Source organism: Oryzias melastigma, linkage group LG11, assembly GCF_002922805.2.
Source record: "Oryzias melastigma strain HK-1 linkage group LG11, ASM292280v2, whole genome shotgun sequence".
Lineage (NCBI taxonomy): Eukaryota > Metazoa > Chordata > Actinopteri > Beloniformes > Adrianichthyidae > Oryzias > Oryzias melastigma.
Genome location: NC_050522.1, coordinates 26,460,095 through 26,469,635, shown reverse-complemented (window position 1 = coordinate 26,469,635; position 9,541 = coordinate 26,460,095). Strand labels below are relative to the sequence as shown.

Genomic DNA, 9,541 nt, shown 5'->3' with positions numbered 1-9,541 from the left:
GGAAGAAAACACAGTGTTGTCATGACGACGAGGACGTGAGGAAGAAAACACAGCGTTGTCATGACGACGAGGACGTGAGGAAGAAAGCTGGGAGGAGGACAGACGATTTGAGGAAATTTCCTGGTTTGTTTTTTCTGCTGGAGATTCCAGGAAAAATCTAAAATTGTTCAGTTTCATTGATGCAGACGACGAAGACGCATTTTCTCAGTGATGATTAAAAGACGGATTTGTGTTTCTTTGAGAAATAAAATGTTTATAGATTGCTATTTGTAAATCTGGAAAGTAACATTTTAACGTCAACATTTTTGGTTATTTAGGCTGTTTTAGAAGAAAAAAAAAACAGGTCTCATTTCTCACAAACATCTTGTCACATTTTAAATGAATCGTACATCTGCTAACTAAATATTTAGTTAAAAATTTAATTTAATAAAAAATATATAAATATATATTTAGTTAAAATTTTAAGTATTTTAAGAACAAAAAATTTAGTCCCAATTTAAATATTCAGTTACAAACTAAATGTTTACTTTGTAACTAATATTTAATAAGAAAACTAAATATTTAGTTTGTAACTAAATATTTGTTATAAATTCCTAGTAAGAAAACGAAATATTTTGCTCCAGATTAAATATTTAGTTACAAAAAGAAATATTTAGTTGCAAACTAATTATTTAGTAAGATAACTAAATATTTAGCTTTAAACTAAATATTTAGTTACAAAACGTAAATTTTTTGTTTGTAGCTAAATATTCAACTTGCAAACTAAATGTTTAATGTTATAAAATTATATACTTTGGTTTTAAGCAAAATTTATATATTAAAATAAATATTTTGCTTAGAAATAAATATTTAGCCTTTAAACTAAATATTTAGTTAGTAAATCCAACATTTCTAAATACATTATTTAAAGAAATGAGACCTGTTTTTTCTCCTCAAAACAGACTAATTAACTTTACGTTAAAATTTTACTTTGCAGATTCACAAACAGCGCTCCATAAATGTCTCGTTTGTCACGTTGGGTTTGTGTTCGGATGAACCGCTCAGAATCAGATGCTGTTTTTGCTCAGATTTAGGGGAAATCCTGCAAAACTTTAGGTGATTTTTGACTCAGGAAAGACGAATGAATTCTTGAACATTTTACAGAAGCAACAAACTGTTTTCCTGTTTTTATTTAATGGACGTCTTCACCGTTTAGATAAGAAAGTCTGAACTGTGTGAAAAGTAACTAAAAAGAGGAGAAAACACTTTAAAGAAAGAACTTAAGAAAGACAAAAAGTTGAAATCTTCAAACAATAAAAAGGTTTGTTTCAATAATAAATCACTTTCTGCATGTTTAGCAGCAGCTTGTACTTAAATCCCTTTTTTTTGGAGGAAATTTCCTATTTTTCCGTGTTTTCATGAACAGATTTTTGTTATTTTCACACCATAAATATTATGTTTTCCTTAAACAGAAATAAATACTAAACAATAAAAACTCTGGTTTGTTTTGATCAAATTACCTTAAGATTGAAAATATTAATCAGAAATGTAGAATTTATTTATTTTTTAAATTTACTTTCCTTAACACTTGAAACAAAGAGCATGTTTAGGAGTTCCTGTGAGGTAAACTGTAGAATAAATTATATTTGTTTCATTCTTGAGTCCGTCTGAAACTGAAGAGGAAACCTGTTGTGCGTTTGGCGTGCAGCCTGCACGAAGCACGGCTGGTCTGATTCCTTCAGCAGCTCCTGAGTGAACGCCATCAGCCCCGCGTGTTCCATCAGGCTCCGCCTCTCCGCCACCTGAGCAGACAAGGCCTCGCCCCGTTTCTGCCGCGCGGCCTCCAGAGCCTGCGTGAGGGAGGCGTGGCGCTCGGCCAGAGCCGCCGTCAGATCCCGGATGCTCTGAGCCAGCTGCTCTCTGGCGGACACGCTGTTCACCTGGTCGGAGGGATGGAGGGACGCGTTAGTCTGGAGGAAATCTGCTTCTTTATGAACAACAAGGATTAGAGGATTTTCACGGGATTATCAGCATAGTGGCGGTAGCACCATGATTAGCAGCATGTTTGCAGTCTAAAGTCCTAATCACCTCTGTCTGAGTGATGCCGCTTTCCAGCTGGGTGATCTGCCCCAGAACCGTGTCCTGGTTGGACAGAATGTAGTTCATCTCCTTGGTAATTTTCTCCTGTTGGAATAACAGCAAATGCAGATGAATGCTCGTGCACAGCTTACATTAGCCGTGCACGAGGCCTCTGAGTTGGTTTTCATTTCATCATCGGCTACAAAAAGATCCAGAAAATCAAACGAAAAACTTTAACCTGGAGGGTAAAAAGCAGAAACATTTTAGAGTAAAAAACCTTATTTTCAGAGCTGGATGTTTTATTGTTTTATTGCAGGTCTTTTTCTCTGTTTGAAGTTTATTTGCTGTATCACAGGAGGGTCAAACTAAGTCATACAAGGGGCCAAATCCAAAACACACCTTTGGTCACGGCCGAACAGGAGAAACATTTACTGAACACTCTAAAACTACATTTTTAAACTTTAAAACTGTAACTTTTTAGCATAACTAGATATATATCATTACCTGTGATAATGCTGGAAGAGGAATTTGGCAGCTGATGATGCTGAAATTAATAGCTAAAAACGCTGAAGCTAATTGCCGCTAAAATGTTAGCTAAATGACAAATTAGCTCAAAAAACAAACAAACAAAAAAAACTTAGGTTAGCCAAAACAGCTAGCATGCAGCTGAAATATTAGCTAGACTCCAAAATATCCTAAAAAACTGAGAAAAGCCTAAATTTGCCAAAACAGCTAGCATTTAAATTTCAGCCTAACTAAAAAATTCCCCAAAACTCTTTAAAAAATAGATTCAATTATCCAAGACAGCTAGCATGTAGCTGAAATATTAGCTAAACTCTAAAACAGCCTAAGAAATCTTAGTAAATAACAAAATAGTCCAAAAAGCTACCAGAATGCCATTTTTTAAAACTTTAAAACTGTAACTTTTTAACATAATTATAAATAATAAAAATGCAGGAATATTATTCCAGAATAAATCAACTTAAACCTTAAATAACTTTCAATATTTTACTCTATATAAAAATATATTTAGTCAAAATTATACAAGTTAAAAATGAGCTCAAGATAACATCGGGTCATTAATAACAATAAAATGATCTGGAGGGCCGGATAGAATTACCTGGAGGGCCGGATCCGGCCCCCGGGCCTTGACTTTGACACACGTTCTCTATGCGTTTTGTTTGCTGAATCTGACTTTTCCCTGAACTCTTGTTTTTCACAGCATCCTTCCTATTTGCTGAAAGCATTTTTGCTGCATTCTTTCCATTAAGAGCCAAAATGAACTTTCATCTCACATTATTTTATTGTTATTTTGTAGTTTTGAATGTTCCCCCTTGTTTGATTTGTTGATTAGCCACACCTGTGATAAGGTTAGATAAGCACCTGTTCACCTGTTCACCTGTTCACCTGCACTCTAAGGAGAGGAGAGTTTAGACTGTTTCTGTCGCTATTCTTTGTTTTATTTAAGTGAAGCCATCACTTTATCCACTGATCTCATTTCAGATAAAGTCATCTTTTTCTCTCTGATCATTTCTGCAAATGAAAAAACAAAAACCAGTAACAGCTGCAGCGTATTTACAAGAGCAGAACAAACTGACTCATCAGCTCCTCAGGAGGATTCAACACAAACGTCGCCTCTACATTCTACAGATTTTATTCTATTTGCTGCATGCTGAGACGCCTCCAAAAGTACCTAAACGTAGCATCTAATTAAAATCAAAACTGTAGTGATTTATTTTCTCATAGCTGGAGATAAACATCCGGCCTTCAGGGGTAAATTTGCTCCATGAAGTTTTCTTTGTTGTATTTTATTTACTGTATGCAGTATCTAGTTAGCTGCATGTCTCCATATTATGCTCATTTATTGTTTTTTAGTTTTGTTAAATAAATGTTGGTTAAGTTTTTGGAAGTTTATGTTTTTTTTATTTAAAAACACCAGAAGAAGAAGAAGGACACTAAAATTATCTCTCTTCCTGGTATGCAGCCGATCAGGTGGTTTGTTTGTTTGTTTGTTTGTTTGTTTACACTTTAAGGTCCTTTTTTATTATGTTTGTTTTTACAGTTTTCATGGTGGATTTGATCAAATCCTGATGAATTCTGGGATTAGCTGGAGAAACCGTCGTACCTTCAGGGCTTGGTACGCCTGCGCCACCGGCAGGACTTTGTGTCCGGAGTGAATCCGGCGCAGCTTGCAGAGCGAGCAGAGCAGACGCTGGCAGGACCGGCAGTAGAACTGCATTTTCTCCTGGTCGTGTTCTGGACAGGTCAGAACCTGAAGAGAAACAATTACCTGGAGCTCAGAGAACACAGAACGATCATAACTGTCTCCCGATCGCGGACGAGCTGAAGGCCTCACCTTTGGCCTGAAGTTGAGTGTGGGCGGGATGTGCTCGTGCTGAGCTCGCGGCGTTCCCCACGGGTGGTACAGCTTGAAGCACTCGTTGCAGAAGTTGGACCTGCAGTCGGCGCAGCCCTTCGTGGCTTCCAGGGTCTGAGGAGGTTTGCAGAACTGACACATGACGGCGACGCTGCCCAGACTCACCGTGTGTCTGTACCTGAGAAAGGAGCCGACCAAAGGTTCACTGATTCACTCAAAGGTTCACTGGTTCACTCAAAGGTTCACTGATTCACTCAAAGGTTCACTGGTTCACTCAAAGGTTCACTGGTTCACTCAAAGGTTCACTGATTCACTCAAAGGTTCACCGATTCACTCAAAGGTTCACTGATTCACCCAAAGGTTCACTGATTCACTCAAAGGTTCAACAAATTACTCAAAGGTTCACTGGTTCACTCAAAGGTTCACCGATTTACTCAAAGGTTCACTGATTCACTCGAAGGTTCACTATTCACTCAAAGGTTCACCGATTTACTCAAAGGTTCACTGATTCACTCGAAGGTTCACTGATTCACTCTGGTTCAAATCTGATTCATGTTCTTGTAAACCCAGTTCATGCATGTTGGTGAGGGACCAGATCCACCTCCTATTCTGCTTGGGAATGACACCGTCGAGCCCGTGAAGAACTTTGTTTATCTGAGGTCCAATGTGGCGGATAATGGAGATCTTAAACCAAAGATTCTCCGCAGGAGAGCCCTGGCAGCCTCTGCTTTGCAGTCTCTCCGGAAACCACTTTGGCGGCACAAATCCATCTCACGTAAGGCGAAGCTTCGGATCTACAGCTGCACCGTACTCTCTGTTCTCTTATATGGCTCCGAAACATGGCCCTTAAATAAGACCCTAGCCTCAAGAATAGATGACTTTGATAGCAGGGCTCTTAGAACCATTGAGAACATCAGGTGGTCCCAGCGAATCTCCAACGAATCGCTCAGAACCCTCACAAACCAGCCCAGAGCTTCCACCCTGGCGGCACAGCGCCGCGTCCGCTGATTCGTCCATGTTCTTCGCCTTCCCTCTGAAGACCCAGCAAATCATTTTGAAGTTTGACCCAAAGGCCTCAGGCTGGAGACCACCTCGAGGAAAGCCCCGCACTCAGGGGCTGGACATCATTTCAGACGACCTTCGCCAACATGGCATTACTGCAAAGGACGCAAAACCGCCAGTATTGGAGACCCCTGACTCATCTGATCATCTCAACGCACCAGGGCGGGACACCAGCCCGAATGCAGGACCAAGATAGATAGATAGATAGTAAACCCAGTTTGGGTCAAGCTTGGAAGAGGACAGAAGTGCTGAGCAGCCGAGAGAAAAGTGATCAGAAAGCTGTTAGCCGGCAGACACAGTCACTCAGAGCGGCTACAGTACCGCATGTTAGTGCACCGTCTGCAGGATTTTTCACACTTCAGCGACTGCTGAGTCGTTAGAGTCAATCTGAGACATGTAGCCACGCCCCCTCATCACGCAGACAGTGACAGCCGCCTCCGAATGCAACCAGGAACCTCTCAAGGCTAAAGCGCAGCAGCAGCTCCTTCCAGGCTTTGGTTGATCATAGACCCGGAGGCGCTCACGGTGTCTGTGTGCACGTGTTCTACCTCTCCACTATGCGCTCCAGGGTGAGGTTTCGGAGACAGTCGGTGAGGCCCTTCTCCCCCAGCTCCACCTCACGGCCGCAGGGGACGCAGGGGAACATCATCAGCAGGGGCGGGGCTTCCTTACGCCGTCGCCCCGGATACGCCCCCGGAGAGCGAGGCATGGAGGGTGAGGGGGGGTGGGGACCTGGATTGAAGGGGGAGACCCAGTTAGAATGACATGAGCTATGTCGTCCCCCCCCCTCACTCTATAGCGCGCTCGACATTTTCTAGTGCTGTCCAGATCTACTAATTCCAAATTCAAGTGCACTAGACATTTCCCAGAAGTCAGAAAACTTTAATCTATTTATCTATTTTTTATTGAGCACTTAATGAAGTAGAATGAAATCAAGACATTAAACTCAAGCTCATACAAATATAAGCATAAAGTGGCGAGACAAGAATAAAAAAAGAAGACAGAACAGTAAACAAATAAGAGACAAAAAAATAATAGAAAATGAAGATTTACTGTTTTGGTTTCTTCATCTTATTAAATCCAGAGATTTACAGATATCTGGTGTTTTTTGAGCCTCTGTATTCTTGAAACCTGAGATTTTTTAAAAATATTGTTGAAGTTCTGTTTGAAGAACCAAAATAAAATAAATAAAATCACGTTCATGATCTTTGGATCTTTGAAGTTGTGGAAACCCAAAATAACATTTCTGTAATACAGTTGAAAACAAGTGAAAATCCAGTTCTTTGCAAAAAACTAGCATGCATCGATACTCACTAGATTTGTGAATATGGACCACAATGCATTGCAGTCGAACGATTTCGCACAAAAAACTTGTTTAAATGTAATTTTTGAATAAAACATCCACATTTATATCATTAGAACACAGTGGAGTCATAAATAAACATCGTGAAATGTTTGTTTGATTTGATTCTACTTAAAAGCTAGCATGATGCTAAAATATGAGCTAAACTCTAAATTTAAAGAACTTAAAACAGCTAAATTTGACAAAAGAGCTAGCATGATGCTAACATATTAGCTAAACTCCTGAAGGAGCGCTCTGAAAGCCGTCCTCTGGGTCTCCGTACCTGATCGCAGCACGCGGTCGATGGGGCGCTGCTCCGCTTTGGGAGCGGGCCGGCGCATCTGGCGAGGAGAGCGCATGTTGGGGGTGGAGGCCGGGGAGTTGGGCTCCGGGGGCAGCTCCGGGGGCGGGTATCCGTTCGCCACCAGGACCTCGGAGGCACACAGGAGGCAGATGCTGTGCTGGCAGGGCAGGACCACCGGCTGCTTGACGATCTCCTTACACACCGGACAGTGCAGCTCCTGCTCCAGACTCTTCATGTTTGACTGTTGGAGCAGGAAGGACCATGAAACGAGGTTTTTATTTCAAAAAATCTTTGACGTCAAAAATGAAACCTTCATTATAGTGCAGGGTGTCAAACTCTACCGCTCAAGGGGCCAAAATCCAAAACACACCTTAGGTCGAGCAGGATAAACATTTACTGAACACTCTAAAACTTAATTTATTAAAACTTTAAAACCGTAACTTTTTAACATAATTATGAACTAGATATATAACATTACCTGTGATAATGTTAGTGTGAATTCTGGAAGCTGTAAGATGCTAGTGCTGATAGCAAAAAAAGCTGAAATTGATAGCTGAAAACGCTGAAGCTGATAGCCAGTGAAAATGTTAGCTAAATGCCAAATTAGTCTAAAAACAAAATAATTTGGTTAGTCAAAACAGCTAGCATGTAGCTGAAATATTAGCTTCATTTCAAAATAGCCTACAACTTTAAAAATGCCTAAATTAGCCAGCTAGCAGGTAAGCATTAGCCTGACTCCAAAAAAGAAAATGAAAACCTACATTAGCCAAAACAGCTAGCATGTAGCTGAAATATGAGCTAAACTCCAAATTAGCCTAAAAAATCTTAGTAAATAACAAAATATTCTAAAAAGCTAGCACAATGCTGATTTTTAGAACCGTAACATTTTAACATAATTATGAATAATAAAAATGCAGGAATATTATTCCAGAATAAATCAACTTAAACCTTAAATAACTTTAAATATTTTACTCTCCATAAAAATATATTTTGTCAAAATTATACAAGTTAGAAATGAGCTCAAGATAACATCAGGTCATTACAATAAAATAAAATGATCTGGAGGGCCGGATAGAACTACCCAGAGGGCCGGATCCGGCCCCCGGGCCTTGACTTTGAGTGTGGAAGGAGGTTTGACCAAAGCTGCTCAGACAGGCAGGTGACACCCGTCCGCTTAATTATGGATAAAGACATGAATTATTCAACCGCTGCAGCAGGCGTGTGGACATGAACTCCATGACGCCTTCAGCTGGTTGGAGCTTCAGTTCACCTCAGACAGGAAGCTGCAGCTGAGAGCCTGAATGCCCAGCAGTGATTACCAGGTTTACCCCCTTCTCTCACCACTGAGATATCCCTCTCTGGGGCAGTTAGAGTCTCTGCCCCCTCAAGGACATGCTGGCTGTTGCAGAAACTGAGACTTCTCGCCTAGAAGGCGACCCAACACCTTCGTCATCCTTCTATCGAGATGGAGCATCATCAGAATGTCCTGGATTGTCATCCAAACTGCTGCAGCCACCGTGAATTAAGCTCAACCGCAGGACAAAGGAGGCTGACTGGCTGCATGGCCACAGCATCCTCCGGTGATGAGATGTGATGCAGCAGCAGGACAGCTCAGATCGACGCATGAGAGCTCTCCTGCAGCTCCAGAACTCTGCAGTCTCTGCAGGAACGCTTCAAATAAAACACGCCGAGGGTCACCACGATCATAACCTACTTTTTTCCTGAATCCGTCCCTCTGGGTCATTCTCCAATGTCAACTCCGGCCTGTCCTGCAGCCGAACGCAGTTCTGCAGGAATCCGGAGCTCAGCGGCCCTCTGCGTCCAGCTCAGTGCGCACTGCCGCTGCTGCTGCGCTGCCACGGCGTGGAGGGCGCGCGGGAGGCATGCGCAGCCTTACCTTCACCTGGAATCTCGGCGCCATGACAGAAGACTACCTACGTGCATCCCGCGATTCCTCTGAGAAAGAAGGGAGGGGCTTAGGAAGCGTAAAAACCGACCCGTTTGGATCAAAGCTTCTAACGGAGTCTGCCGCTGCTACCATCAGCATCCGGCCCTGCATCCCGTCTCCATGGAAACAACCTCCATTTAGACTAATAACCATCAGTGCGTCGAATGAAACGAGGACGAGGCTCCTCCATTACTGCAGGAACAGCACTGAGGGCCGTCCCAGCCAGCTGCAGACCTCAACCTCCGCAGCGGGAATCATACTCACGCCGATGCGCACCAGCGCGTCCATCGCCGCCGAGCTCGCCTTCAGATCCATCCCCGCGTGCGCAAAGCAGCTGTCTCTGGTTTTCATCATCTACGGACCTTCAGGCTCCCACAGAGGAAGATCCTGTTCTCCTGATAAATCCCAGAATCTCATTTTGATGACTGAGACGAAAACATCAGGTTTGCG

At 42.1% G+C, this 9,541-nt stretch overlaps 1 protein-coding gene across 1 annotated transcript in view; it reads right to left on the bottom strand.

Annotated features, from left to right (window-relative positions):
* Nucleotides 1-9,541, bottom strand: part of trim46b (tripartite motif containing 46b) — a gene marked incomplete at its 5' end in the record, with an annotated part of 15,457 nt that extends 5,916 nt beyond the window's left edge. Inside the window, 7 exon segments of the mRNA XM_024298306.1 lie at nucleotides 1,666-1,919; nucleotides 2,068-2,163; nucleotides 4,184-4,330; nucleotides 4,415-4,613; nucleotides 6,046-6,229; nucleotides 7,123-7,384; nucleotides 9,356-9,541. Coding sequence (XP_024154074.1) covers nucleotides 1,666-1,919; nucleotides 2,068-2,163; nucleotides 4,184-4,330; nucleotides 4,415-4,613; nucleotides 6,046-6,229; nucleotides 7,123-7,384; nucleotides 9,356-9,445 — 1,232 coding nt within the window.